The 18891-nt window shown below is 39.8% G+C and overlaps 2 protein-coding genes across 4 annotated transcripts in view; one reads left to right on the forward strand and one right to left on the reverse strand.

Annotated features, from left to right (window-relative positions):
• rgl3a (ral guanine nucleotide dissociation stimulator-like 3a) overlaps positions 1-18891 on the forward strand; it is an 81362-nt gene that overhangs the window by 44714 nt on the left and 17757 nt on the right. The gene's annotated exons all lie outside the window — the stretch shown is intronic.
• On the reverse strand, positions 73-12264 carry nfil3-5 (nuclear factor, interleukin 3 regulated, member 5). Its single transcript, XM_042485196.2, has 2 exons — positions 11955-12264; positions 73-5718 (listed from the first exon to the last, which is right to left on the reverse strand). Exon 2 carries the CDS (start codon positions 5164-5166, stop codon positions 3361-3363), a length of 1806 nt encoding a protein of 601 aa, XP_042341130.2. The 5' UTR covers positions 5167-5718; positions 11955-12264; the 3' UTR covers positions 73-3360.

Below are 18891 nucleotides of genomic sequence, written 5' to 3' on the forward strand. Positions count from 1 at the left end.
TGTGTGTGTGCGTGCAACTTTGACCATGCATTTCATCAGAGCAGCACACAAAAAGTTTAAAAGCCACGTGCATAAATTCAACAACCTTTTATTTTTTTTTCTCCATTTTGAATCTTTCACAATCAAAAAAAATGAGTGTTTTTGTAACCATTTTGCATATCCACATGAAGTATAGCAATACATAATCACTTCTGGACAAGCCTTATTCAGTTTTTTTTTTCTTTTTCATTTTCTGGAAAGCCTTTCGGCAAACAACAAAGGTTATACGGTAACACAGAGTACAAATGGTAACTGGGGAAAAGGGCAGCATGGGTAAATACACACCACAACCAGGAAGAGCAAAGAGCAAAATGACACAACAGGATGACACATAATAATCGCCAAAATAATAACTGAATATAATAGAAAATAACAATATTAATAAAATAATAATAAAATAATGACAGCAGTATACAAGAGATAAAGAGACAACTTTACATTTATACATAGTGGCCAGAGGCAGGCACCAGGAAGTGAAACAGTTAAACTCGTACAGACTGTATGATCTACTGCAGCTACCGTCGCTAAAACAACTCAGTGCGGAGGTGAGTGGGCTCGTTAAGACATTGGCCAAAGTGGGGACGAGGGACAACACAATAAAGAGGCACCTTATGAAGAGAGAGAGCAGCTTTGCTGGTTTGCGACTGGAGAGCCATTTCATTTATTAGACAGACAGCATTTGTCTGGAAATGAAGATGTATTGATTTCTCGTTGAACGGCTGGCAGGCGAGGTTTGCCTTGTGCTTGTCAGGTTTTGCAAACAGCAACGTGTGACTGCATAGCCTTGACTGATATGCGGATAACTGGCCTCGACTGTTTTGACTGCTTTGAGTCGGGGCTGCACGATTATCGATAAAATGATCACGTTTTTGTTTTTGCAAGAATTGCGATCGCGATTCTTTCACGGAAAATTTCTCCTGCATCCAAATTATTGCTATTTGCAGTGTTGCATTTCTTGTCTGTAAAAGTGTAAAAAAAATAATAATAATAAAAAAGAAAGCATATGGACTTATATTTATACATTTATTAAAATAACCACATGGTGGACGTATTTTTAAAAAATAATAAAAAATTGCTACACATTTCTTTCTATCCATCTACATCCCATCAACCCAAAATAGTACAAATGGTTTCTGGGAGTTGTAGGAAATAGGATCAGAGCAGTAAAGTTGAGAGGACAGATTACTTCATACTAAACGTAAATTAGATTAGTGTTTTCACAATACCAGAATTCCTAACTTTGATATAAGACCTTCTGATAAATACCTTTATTCAATGCTATTTTTGATTCCACTGGGGAAAAATGGACATTGAGGGCATAAAATTATTATTTTTTAATTAAAAGACAAATATAGCAAGGCTATGGCATAACAGTGATCTTTCTTTTCTGAGTTGGTAGCAGGGAAAACAGCAGAATGACTGCAGTAAACATAAACAACAGGAGAAAACCAGAGATCACAGCTTGTGCAGCTGCATCAGTACTGCAGTATACAAACCATCTCAAATATTCAGAATTGATATGTACCAATAAATTGATATTTTTTGACAAAAGTAAGTTGGATAACACTTGCTACCAAGTAAGTGCAGTTCTAAAGTTGCACTAAAGATGGCAAAACAAAAAATGTCTTCCAGTGGATAGTTGGCAATAAAATTGTTCATTCTCTGATTACACAAAAAGCAATCTGATATCATGTTTTGACAGCCCACATTAAGGCAACACAAATCAAAATATTATTGTCAGCATACCCTGACAGATTATTATGTTTGATAAAACGTGGTGATGATCAAGATTAGACGGCAACTCTGGCTCCATCTGACTTTGTTAACAATATTGAGTGACTATTGACTACTATGACTAGGTAACTGAGGTTGTCCAAGCAAACGTAGGTTTTGTCATAACATTGGTGGAGGACGTATGAAACTTCAGCCAAATTTTGAGTGACAAACACTTAATGTCTTGGATCCTGGTGACTTTTTTGTGCATTTCCAGCATGAATTTGTAGTGTAAATATCTTTTTTTTTTTTAAGTCCTTTGCTACTTTCATGCTTTTACTGGGGGGGGGGGGCAAATGCACATTGAAGGGGGACATGTCCTCTTTGTTCCCCCTGAAATCTATGCCTATAGTAGTTAGACTGTGTGAGATGAGTAGAGCCAAAGTCTTTCTAAGTATAATAATATCTCTGGTACAGTAGTGTTTGGTGCACATTTGAAAAGCTGCAGGCTCAGCTTGTGTCGGCCTCCAGCAGAACCACAACCAAAGATTGGACACTCTTTGCGACGACAAAGCCAGCCTGACCGCACAGATAGCTTGAGGCGAATTTAAGGATTAGGAGGAGTTTAACAGCCTTGAAGTGCATTCGTGCAAACCGCAGCAGGGAAAAATTATGAACACTCATTCTGAATATGCAGCTCTTCGAAGCAATTATGGCAGAATCGCTGTCCTTCAGAAATGAGATATGCTTGAATCGAGATCGCGATTCTTTAACTTTTAATCGTGCAGCCCTAATTTGAGCGTCAAAGAGCTCAGATCACCTGAATGCGGCCCCCGATCTGATTCATAAGCCTGAAAAAAGTGTACCTTTCCTTTCCCTTCCATTTTTTTATTTTTTTTATTTTTTTTTTTACTAGTTGTGGCTCATACTTGTAGTTAACAGAAAATCTTTGAGGCATTTTCTAGACAAAGAGGGACTGTACAAGGTGTCTCAACAAGAACAAACCGATCACTTTTGAAGTCTACGACTTCTGCATCCCACTGCTTCTATTTTTTGTTGTTTTTGCCACATTTTTCTTCTTAAAATATATATTCCATATATGCAAATTTATATATCACAGTAATATACAATCTAAGTGCTGCTTGTGTGTGCAGATGGTAAGAGGGCGGAGGATCAAACGGTCCAGGTGTGTTCAGAGGGAGGATGAATGTAACTCTTTGCCGGAAAAGGAGACGCTAAAGGAAGGATGTGTATTCTTTGGTTAAAGGAATGTTCCCATAATGCCACAATAAACGCTGGCCAGCCACCAAGGCAGTTTACAATGATGAATAGTTGAATAATGGTTGAATTTCCACGAGGGAAATATCCCAGACTCCAGCTCTGGAGAGTTTTATTCTGTCCCCTCCCTCATTAAGTGATGTATTGTTTTGATTGGAGGTGGGAGGTAGGAGAGGGCGAAGGGGAGAGGAACAGGTGACACAGTGAAACTTGGTGAAATCACAACTGCAACTCAGATCACCGGCTTCTTCTCCGTCTAGTAAGGTGAAGATGTGAGTCATAATTTCTCTGCTTAAGAGGACAAAGAGGCGAAAATGTTTTTATTTGTCCTTATTCTCGCCTCTTATTGCGCCCAACTCTGCTGCCGCTGGATCCCTTTTTCCCTCCCTCCTTCTTAGCCTCCGCCCTCTCGTTCTGCAGATTCACCTGCTCCGCATACTGAGTCTCATTGTCCGCCTCTTTACTCTCCCCGTTGGCCTGGGTGCCGTTAGGGTTGCTGGGTAGAGCTAAGTAAGGGTGCTGAGGCAAAGTGGGAGACGGTGACATGGAGGCATTGACTGTTCCCTCCATTTGCGCTCCTGCTGCCCCGTTGGACAGCGCTCTGTACTTGAGGCGGAGCTTGTGGGGCAGTGCGGTGCCTTTGACCTCGGCTTGGGACTCGCCGTGCAAACCGGCAATTCCCACCGCCTTCTGGTGGTAGCTGCTGATGTCTGAGGAGGACGAGGAGGGTGACTCATCGTCTGTGGAGCCCTCCTTGTCAGAGCTACGAGGGTCCCCGTCACTGGATGAGGTGTCTTTAGTGGAGGAGTTCTCCTGGTAGAAACCGTCGGCTCGGGGGCCTCCCTCATAGGTGAGCACCGGGGGCTCTTCATCCAGTGTGCTGAGGTAGCCGTTGTGCTGTGGGAAGGAGGACTTGGCCTCCTCAGTGTTGCGGATCAGATCAGGGGCGAAGGGGTTCTGGTGGGTTTCTGCGTGCTGGAGACTTCTCTCCTGACTCTGGTAGCTGTAGTGATGGTTCTCGTGCTGCTGTTGGGCATTGAGATTGTACTTTTGCTGCAGCTCCTCTGTCGACTCTACTTGACCGTTAGTATATTCATACTGCGGTGAGTCCATGGTCTTTGTCCGCTCTAGTTTCTCAGCGACCTCTGTGACGGTCACTGAGCAGTCGGAGAACTTGGAGGACTGCAGCGGTCTGTTCTGGTGGGTCTGCTGGTCCTCCGGCCTCTGGGTCTCCATCGGGTAACAGCCGCTACTGGAGCGGTACAAGATAACGCTCCTCTGTGCGGAGGTGGCCTGAGGGGCTGGGCTGGTGGCCTCCATGTGGCACTGCTGCTGCTGTTGGTGGTGCTGGTAGTCCATGGTGCTCTCGGTCAATTGGGCGCTCTGCTGGTGAGGAGAAACCAGAGCAGTGTGGTTGCCATGATAAGCCCCATTGGGCATCCCATTGCCTTCCAGTCTGGCCATCTCCATACTTGAAGGCTCCGTCTTTATGTTGTAGCCAATCGGTTCGGGGCTGTCTCTGGAGGAGCCATCAGACATGTCAGAGACGGAGCCGCGGGGCGAGTACTGGTGGAGTGTGCTGTGGCGCTCGCCACGGCTCGACTGTTCAGTTTCAGATGAGTCAGAATTCAGCATCACCTGGGACGCGCTGGAGTAGCCGCTGCTTGAGAGGTAGGCGTTACTATTTGGGGTGCCGTTGGTACTCCCACTGCTGCCACCAGCAGCGCTGTTGGAGATCTGCTGACTCTTCTCCATGTAGGAGGCTGTGCTGATGAGGCCGAAGCGCAACTTGAGCTGAAGGAGCTCCGTTTTCAGACGAACGTTCTCCTCATTCAGCGCCATGACCCGGTTTTCTAGAACCATGTCATTGAGGCGTCGCTTTTCCCTTGAGCGTTTGGCTGCTTCGTTGTTCTTCCTCCGCTTTTCCCAATATGAAGCATCTTTTTTCTCATCAGAAATGAACTCTCGCTTGCGACGGCAGCTCGCGTTAGGCTTGGAGCCTTTCGACTGGCGGCTGAGCCGCGCTCCAGACTCAGGAGTCGGGGATGGGAGGCTGCCATTGTAGGAGGAAAAATTGTCTACCTCCATGGCGTTTTTGTTGCTGGTGGGTGGGATGTGTATACTCAGACTTTCCATTTTTTCCCGGCTGGGGGCCAGAGTGTAACTCTAGCAAAGGGCGAAGGGGGGAAGGGAAAAAATGCAAAACAATATGATTCTTCTGCTTTGTTTCGACAGAGTTTGACTTAAGTTGCAGGATCTGCAAAAACTTCTTGATGAGGTATTTGTGCTCCTTGAAGGGATTGCCTCATTGATTTTTGTTGCTTATTCTTCAAGATCAAAACGTTCAAGTGTCTAAATTAGCCAAGAATATTAAAAAGAGATGACTCGCTACAAAAACCTCAGACATTGAACTCGTGTTCTGAACAAGGAACCCAAAAAAAGAAGCAACTTTGTATTTTGAGCAAAGACTCTTTCAGCTGTCTTGGCAAACAGATCAGAGCGGCCTCTGGAGTCTTGTTGAAGGTGATTTTGAGTTTATCGACGTCTTTCTCAATCTTCAGCAGAGCTGTGATGCCTGTCAGGCCGATGCCCTGCTTCTCTCAGTGTTTTACAGAAGATGTAGGTCAGTCCGCGTACTTCAGGGCTCCCTGAGGATCGGCTTCAGTGCTGCTGTTTGCTGACCACTAACTGCGTTATGGAGACAGAGAGGGAAGGGTAGAGAGGGAGAGTGTTAGATTAACTTTACAACCACTGCAGTTTATTGTAAAGGGTTCACACACATTTTATGGACAAAATTTCAAACATTTTCCATGACTTTTCAAGGATCCTAATCTCTTTTTCTTTGCTTGGCGTTTTTCAAACATTCAAGATTCAACCTCTATTGTAAACATAATTTCCGTGTTCCCAATGAGGTGTTAAAGGACCGTCTGAAGTTTGAAAATTGAATAATAGTTTCTGTTTTTAAATTTTTAGGCTGTCATAAGTGGTGTCATTTTGGCAATTTTTAAAGAAAACGTGCCTTTCAAAAATGTAAGAAAAATAAATAAATAAATGTTAGCTTCTATAAAAATTGTCAAGTATTAAAAAAGGAAAAAAAATGCCTAAAAATGTTAAGTTTTCTATAAAAATCAAGCAAAAAATAAAGAAGAAAATAAATTGCATTTAAAAACATTTTAAGATTTTTCTTGAAATGTTTCAATTTTAAAAAAGTAATAATAATTCAGTTAAAAATGCCAAAAAGAAAAAAAAAATTCTATGAAGATCGCTAAAAAGTAAAAAGAAAAAAAAAAGAAAAAGAGAAGAAGAAAGAAAAGATATCTTAAAAAAAAAAAATGAACCTACAAGTTTGGAGGGATTGTTGTCTTTAAAAATGAATCATTAGTTTACTTTTACATTACATTTAAGTAATTCCATTTATTACACACAACACATTTCCATGAAAATGTGAATGTGAAATTCCATGACTTTTCCAGGTTTCCAATGACTGTGGAAACCCTGATGGTAACATGTTTTTACATTTACCTCAGGTTAAGTTAGACTTCTGAACTTTAGTACAAAGTTTTTTTATATGAGTCACTTGAATGCAACGTCTGCTTATCACAATTCATCCTGTGCCAAAAATGTGTGACATAATCCCCAAAGTTACACAATGTTTGCCTTTCTTGTCTTTGTTTCCTTGACTTCACAAAAAAGGAGGGAGGAAGAAGGGGGGTGCAGAGTCTGAGTAGCAGCACACACACATCAGTATGCCGGGCTGTGCCTGGGATTGAACAGACTGTATGTGCTGCTGCTGCAGAGCTCTTGTGTAATATAGGGCGCTGTCATGGTCTCATAGTCACATAACAGGACTGAGGCAGGCTGACCTGCTGCCAGCTCTGCAGAGACAGACAGATAAAGGGATGAGTGAGGCGGGGAATGGATGGGGACATGATGTATCATCCCACTCTAAGATATATTACTCTCACTTTAATTATGATATTGTGCAATTGTGGTTTCTGCTTTATTTTCTAGAGTGTATCATGCAAATTTAAAGTCACTGAGGAGTAAACAGGCACAGCTGTATGTGCCGGGGGGAGGAGTTCTCCGACACAGCAGCACTATCTCAGTTTCTCTAGTAGCCGTCACACTGTCTGAAATTACACAACACCCCGAGCTCCTCATGCGCTGTCAACATCAGAGCTCAACAGGAAGCCTTGCCCACCCAAAATTTCTCGCGTCTAAAAAAACAATGCAGTACGAACGGATGTTTGAAGGAAGAACAGGGTTACAAAATGACAAGATCTGCTCTTGTTTTAGGTCGGATTCATTTTGCTGTGCCGTTGCACAGCAATTGATATGCGGTAATTAATAACACATCGCTACACTGATCCCCGGAGTCCATTACAAACACGAAAACATCTTTTTATGACACACACACACACACACACACACACACACACACACACACACACACACACACACACACACACACAGGGAATGTAGTAATGTAGGTCAGTGGGCCTCTGGGTAACAATGACTCCTCTGGTGTAGACTTTGTAACACAGGAATTAAACTCAGCACAAATATGAACTTTTATAATCGCTTGCTTTTATTAATCTCTCCTGTTTTTACTATTCTTTTCGGGCACCCAATTTCAAGTATTGGAAATAAGTGGAGCAGAATTACAGTTTGGTGAACCACAAGTCTCATTGCTGTCATTTCGTAACTGCCAAGCAACCTTTGTACGGACTCCCACGTCTTAAATATTTCAATCAAACAAGAAGTACAAGTATGCAAATAAAACACTGGCACAGAGGTAATGGTGTGTACTTATGTTGTGCTGTTGCATAATAGATACTAGGGGTGTGGAAAAATAGATCCAGTGTAGCATCACGGTATTTTATGTGGCTTTATTTTATTAACACAGAGATGCCAAGGAACTATTTTTATCTTATAAATTATAAGTATTACAAATGAAAATCTTGGGAAGTTTATTAAAATAAAGAAAAAACTTTTTTTTCAGTCCATCATTGCTGCAGTAAAAATGACTGAAGTGAAATGAACAAACCGAAATCTTCATCTTATTAGATACATGAGACAAAGTTGTCCTTTAAAAAAATACAATATATTGCGAAATTTGTTACCCACTATTCAGCATATCACAAAAAAGGTTTAAAATCCCAATAACTAGTCATGTTTTTGTCCTCTATCACTCATTACCTTAAAAGCCACTGAGGCAAAATTGGTAGCCTGTTGATTTATATTTAACTTTGAATGTGTGTTACTGCAGATTTTGTTGCAGCTGTTGTTTTACTTTGAGAGTTAAAACTTAGAAACTCTTGCATGCAAAGGTGAACTTGGGTAATGAGAGGATTTGTGGAGAGTTGTTGCAGAAACAGCACGTTCCCTCTGTGATGTGGTGTATAAAACCAGACGTGGCGCAGAAAGCAAACCTGAACAAAGAAACTCCTCAGACTTTACCCATTAATTCAACTGTGATGGCAAGAGGGCAAAAAAACACACTCACATCCCAAAGAGACTCGAACAAAAGTGCTCCAGAGCTGAACAAAACTGACTCGCATCGACCCTCTTTCATTGCGCTGCGGCTCATTGTTCCCCAATCACAAACCACCACCACCTCACCTCTCACTCAATGCAACATAACTATTTAATCTAACGTGCGTCTTCTTCTCCAGACTGCAGCTTCCTCCACAGCCACTGACCCTGTTACATAATCTCACATTGAACCCACTCTGAGACCTTGAAACAGCTTGACTGCTGCTCTGATTAATTAACCATTTATTTACCCGTGCTTGTTATACTGTAACTGGAGCGCTGGATACGCTGCAGGCTATTCTTGTAATTTTCCCCTCGGTGCCAAAACAAGGATTTAACCGTCTCTTGTTTGCCTCAGTGTCCCAAAGATCTAGTAAAGCAGAAAGGGATTTGAACGAAACCACCAACAGATGTGGAAAAATGTGGGGTCAGCCCCTCCCTCTCTCCCCAACCCCTGAATAATTTTCATAAAGACTTGCAGGGGAGGGGAGGCGCGAAACAAAGGCGGGCGGGAAGGAAGCACGCATACGTCTGCGCTGTCCCACTGACCTAGAAACGACGCTAAGCAGTAAACACTCCTGTGTTTGACGGTGCGCCATAAAATAGGTCAGTAGGACTGCAAGGGAGGGAGGCCAGGAGAGGGAAAGAGAGTATTAGAGTGCACTCTAAAAATAGAGCAACAGAAAGAGGTGAGGGAGGGAGGCAGCAGCACAGCGATGGGGTGACGGGGAAATTCAGTTGGTGGAAATAAGAGGAATTTTACAGAATCTGCAGCGGGAGCAATGAAAGGCCCTGAATACGTCATCTGCACGGAATAAATCTGATTATGAAAGCCCCAGTGATTTTCACACAACATTAATTCCTGGTCGCTCCATGCAGCGCAGAACAATGTGAATCAGTAGCAGATGAAAAAAAATATAGTGAGATAGAGATAGGGAGATGGCATTGACGTCAGAGCACACACCCATCTCTGCAGCCGAAATTCACACATAACAGGCTCTCTCTCAGGACTGCATGGGGAGGGGCTGCTGTTGTTGCTCGTAACGTACGTGCTCTGAATTTCTCTTGTTGCGGAGCAGAGCTTGTGTAACACATGCATATTACATCGCGGCAGAAGCTACAGGTTACTGGCTGTGAATGCCCTGCAATCTCCCCTTTCACCGTCTGTACATGCTGTGCTTTGAATAGAAAACATAAGCTAGAGGGTACTGTATATATGGATATGTAGTGTAACTGGCTCTTTCTGCAGAGGCTTGTTCCTGTTTTTTTAAAAGAAAGGCAATGATTTACTGCAGCTACTGTAAGCAGTTTGTTTTTCGTATATGGAAAACACGGGTCTAAAGTTCCCAGGCACTTGCCGCTTGTGAGGAATGCTTCACCTCTGACCTCCTCTGAGGCAAGTGTGAGTAAAACGCATGGCATCCTTTTCCCCTCCTCCATCTTTTAAGTGATCCAACACCACACACATAGAGGGGCCCCTCAGCTAGGAGCCTCCATTTTGCAACACAGCTTTGTGTCAAGAAACAAAACTCAGAGACAGGAATCCAGACACTCCAGGTCAGGTAGTGAGACCTTTTAGCTGAGTGCCATTTAAACACTTCCTCTGGGTAATTTGTGCCCAAAAGCACTTCTACTTGTAGATTAGATTTCACAGATGAATGCCAATGTTTGAGAGGAAACAAATATATGTTTCCACATTAATAAGAGTAACCTTATTAGGAAATCAAACATTTGCATGATAGTGTTTTTTTTAGTATTTTGAAACTTTCTTGGTCACTTTATAACATGTGACCTATATCTTTTAAAGTCTTTCGAAAATAACATGTTGGAGGAAACTGGGACACGTAGCTGTAGTTACTAAAGTCTGTATGAATCCATGGTCTCATATTCCAACAGTGGTCAAAGTAGTCCATGCTTTGCCCTGCATGTGTCTCCTCACCCAGATACAGGTCTGACCTATATTCAGAGGCGGCTGGCTGGGATGGAGCAATGCAGACGGCTCTGAAACCAGACCAGCTGGCAGCAGGCGGACTAAGAGCTCACCAGAACAGTGCCTGCCATCGCCAGGCAGGGGTTTCCATGCATTGCATCACATCCTGGTTGTTCACTTGTTATTGTTATTTCACAACAACCTCACGCAAAGACCTCACCAGAAGCTTGGCACAGCAGTTTTGCACCAAAAAAAGAAGAAGATTATCTGGCTCAACTTCATTTCTGCTTTTTTTCTTTGCCGTGTTTTCTCTTTATGTGATGAAGTTAAAAATAACTCACAGACTGTAACGTCACCCATGAAAGCGTTCTCTAAAATATCTTTAGAAATAAAGATTTAATGTTGAATAATAGGAAGAATAAGCAGGGTGTGAATCAATTACAGACCTTTCTGTCCCTGAGAGAGCTGCTGTTTATTGCTTCTCCCTGCTGCGTGCTGGTTATGTCATACCCTCCAACTCCCTCAAAGCAGAGCTCTGTGCTTTACTTAACACACCTCATGAGCACAAAAATCACCCAGTGACTCACTGAAAAAACATTCATTTTCTAAGTTTTTTTTTCTCCTTTGAACTTGAACATCTATAAATGCGTGAAAATAGAAACAGAAGCGAATGCTGTGCACATTTAGGAGAAAATACAAAACAGATGCATGAAAAAAACACCTTTTTGGTAGATCACTGTTGCATTACGTGTTTTTTTCCCCCATTTTAAAAACATTTTTGTTTATTTAAATATTCTACCAGCTCCACTCTGACATTTCCGACTAAGCTACCTTTATTAAAAATGTGGCATTGGCACATTTACGTCCTCAGAAAAAGAGGAAGCATAATTTTAATCCAGTCCAATGTTTGCATCATCTGCAGCCAAAAAGACGAATTAACATCCACGCAACTAAAGTGATCTAGTGACCTACATATGAACGACATACAAACAGCAGCATGCCACGTGCAGGAGCTAATATAGTACCCTGTGTCTGCATTAACCAGACAACACAGACCAGCACAGCAGCTGCCCCCCTTCCCTGGAAAACACCACCATGAGGGGAATAACCTCGCCTTGACATTGAGCACATAACGTGGGGAACGACCTACCAGGTTTTCCAGCCATATCGTATGTTGAAGGTGGAAAACAAAGCGAAAAACGCGACACAAGCGGGGCACAAAGTAACATTTATAACCTCGCGAGTGCGGCGTTTTAATGTGACAAAAGCGGCCGTCTCAAAGTCACGGACGCGCGGATGTGCCGGCAGAGAACAGAGTCGCCATGTGAACAATAACCGGCCATAAGCATCATGTCCTCAACTGTCCGCTCAAACACCTTAATATTAAACCGCACCGTGCAAACATATTAATACAAATAGCCACAAAGGAAAACCAGCATTCCAGTCAGTCATAACATACCTTCCCATGTCCTGGAGGGAAAAACAGATTCAGGCTTCCCCGACACAAAAGCTGTCTCGCTCCCGTTTCCTCCTTTCCTTACGCCTTTGGAAGAAACCTCCCTTAAATAACCCCAAAAGTTTTCTTCTCCTTCTCCTTCTCGGTTGTGTTTGAGTCAGTGGGTCGGGTGGATGTTGTCTCCGTCTCTTGGCTCGGGCTCTGTGTGTGCTGAGTGCTGCCGGACACTTTGCTCCAGTTTCTCCGGCTCCCTTTCTAGAAATATGTGTTAGTAGGTCAGCAGTTGCGTAACAGCTCTTCGGCTGCCTAGTCACGTTTTTGTCCTCTATCTCTCCGCGCGAGATCCTCTTTCTCTCTCTCTTTCTCTCTCTCTCTCTCTGATATAAGTCCCATCTCTTCTCCATCTATACCTCCATCATGCGTCTCTTTCACGGGGGTGGTTAAGTCTATAACATCAGTGCGTTTAGCACAGACACCATGTTCTGCTGAGAGGTCCAATAATAGCATGTAACAGCATGTCCTTCATCTGCGTACAGTCACTGTGTGTCCTCTGATTAACATATTTTTATGTATTTTCTCCTGGTTAATGATGCAAAGATGAAAAAAATATTAATTCTGAATACTTTCACACCTGCTTGCTACTACAACTTTGGACTTGAATTCAAAACTTAAAGGATAGTGTGAAGAATACTTTAAGACAGGCTAATATTACGTCTGAACTGTACATTTGTTTAAATGCTGCCCGCTATGGAAAACACTTTGCGTTTAAAATTATAGTTGAATTCTAATGATTTTTGCATAAAGTTCAGTAAAGAGACACCCAGGTGATTAGAGTAATTGTTTTTAAACACATATCACAATGAAAGTTCCCCTTACATTAAGGCAATTATTTTTTCTGTTTGTGTTTAGATATGCAAAAGAGGCATTATCTAATAAATATGCATGTTTTTTTTTTGCATACATTTTCAGAACAATATAACTGAGAAATTTTGTTTATGTAAGTATTACTGAAGTGGAGATTTCTGGGTCCACTACACAAAAAAAAGTGAGACTGCACAGGAAAGGGGTAAAAATTTAATTAATAGATATTACCAAGAAATGTCCCTAGTTAATGTCTTACGTTAAGACAATTATTGTTATTATTATTATTATTATTATTGTTATTATTATTGTATAACAAGTTTTCTTTAAAATGATGCACGATTAAATGACCCAAAACCCAAAAGTTGAACTGAAAAAAACCCAAAACAAAACCAACAAACAGACAAACAAACAAAACAACTAAATGTCTATTTTAAACATTTTCTTTCCAGTTACATGACATGTTCTAGAGGCAAAATAACCCAAAATCTCAAAATTGACCGGAGCATGAAAATGCTATTTTTTCACCTGTGGTGTCTCATATTAAAAGGGCACTTTTTTTTTCTTAACATGAACACTATTTTCCATGTTTTTGTATCTAGGTGACTCATGGGAACAACAACTTTAAAACTGGTCAGTGCTGAGAGTGAATGCTGCAGCCGCAAAACAGGATACAATGTAATCACTCAGGGCATCCTGTCAATTTATATCCACAGTGTTTGTTTTTCCTGACAGGCTCAAATTGATATTATGAGTTTATTGCAACAAGAGTCATTAATTATATGTGATTAAATTAAAAAATAAATGTAATTGTAGTCAGTTGCACTAATTGAAAAAGAATTACATGATAAAATGCTGCAGGAATTCCTTCTGTTGGCATTACCAAATTTTCAGCTTTATTTTTTCAGTTTTATTCATGTAGCAGAAAATTATTCTAATGTATTAAGTTATATTATGGTAATTACAAAATTAAAATAGATTACTTATTACATTATTATAGGGTAGCTTCTAACATTTGACCCTAAAGAGAAATTAAACACTTTTCAGTGCTTTTTACTCAATCTGTTCTGTGTCTTGATAATGACAAGTCGTGTTCTGAAATGCGATGATTTGTTGCAGAAAAGAAAGGGTGACAATGTTAGTGAGAACTGGAGAGAAGAGGTAATAGTTTGTTGTCATGGAGCACAGAAAGTGTAGAGATTTCAGAATCAGATTTCTCATTAGTGAGTCTTGAACAAAAAAACGGGATGAAACAAGTGAAAGGTATGCAAAACATTTCATTATTCTGTAGCCTCCTGTCTGTAATGCTGAACAGCAGTCAAAGTAACAATCTGAACCTGTCAGCGGTAAAAACAAGCACTTTTAAATTGATGTAAATTTAAAAAATGATTAAAAAAGGTTACATTGTAGGCTGTTTCTCTAAATACTGGACAAATTTTTAAATAAGGTTGTTCCTATGAGTCACCTGACACAATAATATGGGGAAATGGAGGTCAGCTTGAAAAAAATCCCCTTTAACAGCACAATTTTGAACTTCTGGCTAATTTACATAACATTTGTAGGGCTATGGTATGAATGTAAATGAGTTATCAGGCTATGCTTCTAACTGTTCATTCATAAGTGGGAAAAGTAAGAATATGTGTCAGCCCGCTGTCATCGCAGTCTGCAGAGGGGCAGGATGTAGGTCATGGGAACATAGCGACATGCTGAGTGTGTGCTGTAACAGCACACGTCCTCAGCAACCCACTTACTACACAGTTACATGGATTATAAAGCATGTTGAATATTAGTTACATAATAAAGAAATATTTTTGCTTTTCATAGTCCCGGTCCCTTTCCTATTTTGTTCATTCTGTTTTACATAACGTGCATTTCAGGGAGAAATGCATCCTGATAGCTTCAGACCAAATCTATCTATCTATCTGTTCAGATCAGAACATGTTCAACAAGTTGTGTTTGCAGAGGGAGACAGCAGAGTTTAACCCTTTGTTTACACAGTAAGGTCATAAGTAAGTTATTACTCTAAAAACATTTGCTTATTTTTTTAGTATTAATTAAGTTTTTCATTTTGTTAAGGCCTGCAGTAAACCTTTACAATAATTGAAAATATAAATGGTAAATACTGCGTTCTAACTCTCATTGCAGTATATTTTATTCTGTCTCTTTGGAACAACCTACTTCCATCAATCAACATTTACATTATCGTTGTTCATAAAACAACCTAAAAAATAATTTCATTTGCAAAGATTTATTACACGCCATTGATTCCTTTGTAACTCAAGGAAACTTGTATATGTTACATTATTTGTAATTTGTTCATTTCCCTCAATTTTGCACATTTCAATCAATTTTGTACATTTTTATCGATTTTGTACAAATATTTGCGAAATTACATTTGTATTGAATTTATTAATTTCTATCAATTTTGTACAGCTCTATATTTTTGAAAATATACATTTAGTCTTTATATTTCAGTCAGTTGCAAGACTTAATATCAGTTTTGTACATTTCTATCAATTTTGTAAATTTGTATGGATTTTGTATATACCTATCAATTTTATACATTTCTATCAATTTTGTAGGGTACATTTCTATAAGTTTTCTTACATTTCTATTGATTAAAAAAACAATTAACAATTTTATACATTTCTATCAATTTTGTACATTTAGAAGCTACAATTTTTAGCTTCTAACCTCTCCTGCACAAACTGTAAATTTTTATGATCATTTTTTTATTCACATATATGGGACAATAAACTAAACTAAACTTGCATAAGGTTCTGATTCCTGATTTGGATTTGAGAGCTTTAATTGAATACCTTTTGATCAGGTTGTTGCAGTATCTGAGTATTGTTTTGGGGCTTGGGATTGGAGGAGAAAAGTAACATATGGTGGATTCCTTTGACTCTGTTTTGATGGACTTTGGTCTGTTGATCTGTGACTTGGATCAAATAGTGTTCGGTACAGTTTGGCTCAGAGATGTAGATTCAGGCTTGTTTGAATCTATCAAATGTGTCTTGTACTCTGAGCTGTGTTTTGGGTCTGTATTTTATTTTTATGTTGTTGTCGGATATACCTTTCAAAGTGTTGGTTTTGTGAAGTTTGTGTCATTTTTGCCTGATTCGGATGTACTGTGCTGTTGGATGATGGTGGGTTAACAAAGCAGAATTTTTGGTTTTTGGTTTATGTGTCTGAATAATCCCATGAGGGCTGAGTCATGTAAACGACTAAACACGAAAATTCATTCATTCACTCACTCTAGTGTTACCGAGTTGTTTAGATTTTTTTTTTTTTTTTTAAAGATAAACAGTGAAAAACACTTTAAGCTAAAATTTGACACTGAAATCACAATCGCTGTCCATGGCTAGTAAAATTAAGCATAACAAAAAAAACCAAAACGTTTTTAGCTGTGATAAATATGAATCATATAATTATAATAATATATAATATAATAATGATAATCGTAATAATAAGATATTTCATCAGAAGCCAAACAAAAAAATGCAGGATGCAGGATGCAAAATGTCAGCAGAAGTAAAGACCAAAAACAACAAAAGCAATAAAACACATAAAAACCAAATATAATGAATAAAGGATGACATCACATGACATTTTTTTTTTAGTTTCGCCATCTTTGGTGATTTTGTTTATTTTTCCTGGTAATGGACATGTATTATCTGCTTATGAGCTTTTCTTTTATCCCACAAAGCCCATTGTCCTCACCACCACTATAGTCCATGAAGCAGTTACGTCAGCCCTGTTTGGTATCAGACACACATCCACTTCCAACCCACTTTCTCACTCACGTCCCTTCCCCCTGCTTTGTCTTAAACTACACACGTGCACCCATTCACTGCACACACACACACACACACACACACACACACACACACACACAAACACACACACACACACACACACACACACACACACACACACACACACACACACACACACACACAAACACACAGACCACCATTAGACCATATTGGAGAAATGGTGGCCTTGAACTTGTCTAGCTCCTCCCCCCACCAGTCCTCTCTCATAACCACCAACCCCCAACCTCCATCTCTTCGGCTGCCTCTGCATGCAGGCATTCCCTTGGCAACTGTGGTGTGGTGGTTGTGCCTGCCTAGCAACCAGAAGGCTCTCGCTCCTTCCTATATGGCTCGTGGCATGGGGGTTTGCAGACTGGGCCGTATGAAGATTGATTACAGACAAAAGATCTCATGTGTACCTCGTGTTGTTGTCGTCAGGGCCAGAGCTTAGAGGAGGAGTCTCTGCAGCTGTTTAACTGACATTACAGCGCTAAAATTAATTTGCAGAGGTCATGTAAATGTTATTTTCAAGCTCCAGCCTCGTTCTTGCATTGTGCTTTTTCAGAATTAAGACTGGCCATTTGAAGTGGGGAGTGCTGTACTTCCAACACAAAAATACATAATTTAAAAAAAAAAATTATTAAATACAAGAAAATGCACAGAACAAGGGTAGAGATTAGCAGTAATGGTGGAAATGATGCTCGAGTGCAGTCAGATAAAAAACAAAACAAAACATATATATATATAGGAAATTCAAAGGAGAAAAGAGATTTAAACAAAAGGGCAAAAAAGGAGAAACAAATAAGGAGCACAAAAAAGCAAGATGGCAGACATTAAAAGAGCAAAAACCTCAATAAGCATGTATGCATTTTTTAGCTTTACAATTAATTCTTTCTATATGTTTCAGGGATTTGAAGAAGTAGGTGAAATTATTTATGAATGTAGTGAAAGACGGAGTACATTCTTTCCATTTACACATATGAATCTGATATCTCCCCCAAAATAATCACAAGATTAACAGTGTCTGAAATGTTTGCCTCTAGGCTGTCCATAAAATAAATTATATCTACACAACTAAATGACAGTATATTATCCATTTTTAGTGACAGTCAGTTGTGAATATCAGATCAAAATAATTTTACAAATAAATTTAAAAAAAAAAAAAAAGGTCAATGGTTTCATCTGGTAAGCAACAAAAGATGCAAGGGTCTACTTCAAATCTAAATCTCTTGTGAATAAAATCATTCACAGGGTAACTGTAGATACTGTAGGACATGAAAGGTAAAATGAACTTTTGATGACCCTTTCCTAAAAAGGACTTTTATATGATCCCATACAGAGCACAAGTTGATGTGTTTTTTTTCTTGAAAAACCATACTAATCATTCTATAAAATGTTTTTAAGTTAGACTCACTACAAATCACGAGTAAATACGCTTTTTGCAGCAGCAGCAGCAGCAGCAGCAGCAGCAGCACTTTTCTGATGTTACTTTATTTAAGTCATTTCATTCCTCTTCATTTGGGACCTAATTGATCAAAGTGGGGCTTTGATTTTGATTTAAAATATTCCTTTGATTTAAAATATTTGGAATTGGACTTGAACCATGATGTATTCTCTCCCACACTCCTTTTTTTCTTTAAGGACTTGATTTTGTTTGTAATCACCAGCTTTTAGAGAGGGCAAAGTGTAGTCAGAGAAAATTGCATACTGTTTTGTATCATATAAAGGAGTAGGAATTGCTTTGCAGTTTTGGCCGTACTCTTTTCTAGAGCCAGCAATGTTAAACTTTCTGGAAACAAAATGACATCTTTGCTTGATCTTGTTGTGCAGCATGTGGCTCTTCAATCGAGGGGACAACCTCTGTAGTAACACTGAGTGAATGAATGAATGAATGAATGAATGAATGAATGAATGAATGAATGAATGAATGAATGAATGAGAACCAGTGATCCATGCTGATACAGGTACTTGGCGCCACCTGGTGTTGATAAAAAATGACAAAACACTTAAAATGGAAATAAACAATAATGTGTTACTATAATAAAGAATAATGGCATGCAGTCAAGTTAATCATATTTTCAGGCTAAAATTAATAATTCAGTGTATGTATTGCAGCTCTCTGCCCCCACCACCACCACCACCACCAACATTTTAATGTATTTTACAGCAGCTCTTCTCATTTGATGTCTATCTGCAGATTTGTACTCTTTCCAGGCGATTATGTATTCTGAACCTGTATCCTTCACTTCCATATGGGCCAA

This window comes from Plectropomus leopardus, chromosome 3 (assembly GCF_026936395.1).
Source record: "Plectropomus leopardus strain MGB_pleo_1.0 chromosome 3, ASM2693639v1, whole genome shotgun sequence".
Lineage (NCBI taxonomy): Eukaryota > Metazoa > Chordata > Actinopteri > Perciformes > Serranidae > Plectropomus > Plectropomus leopardus.

What these genes read in the sequence shown, in the direction of transcription:
- nfil3-5 (XM_042485196.2), bottom strand. Translation starts at nt 5,166, where the DNA reads ATGGAAAGTCTGAGTATACACATCCCACCCACCAGCAACAAAAACGCC.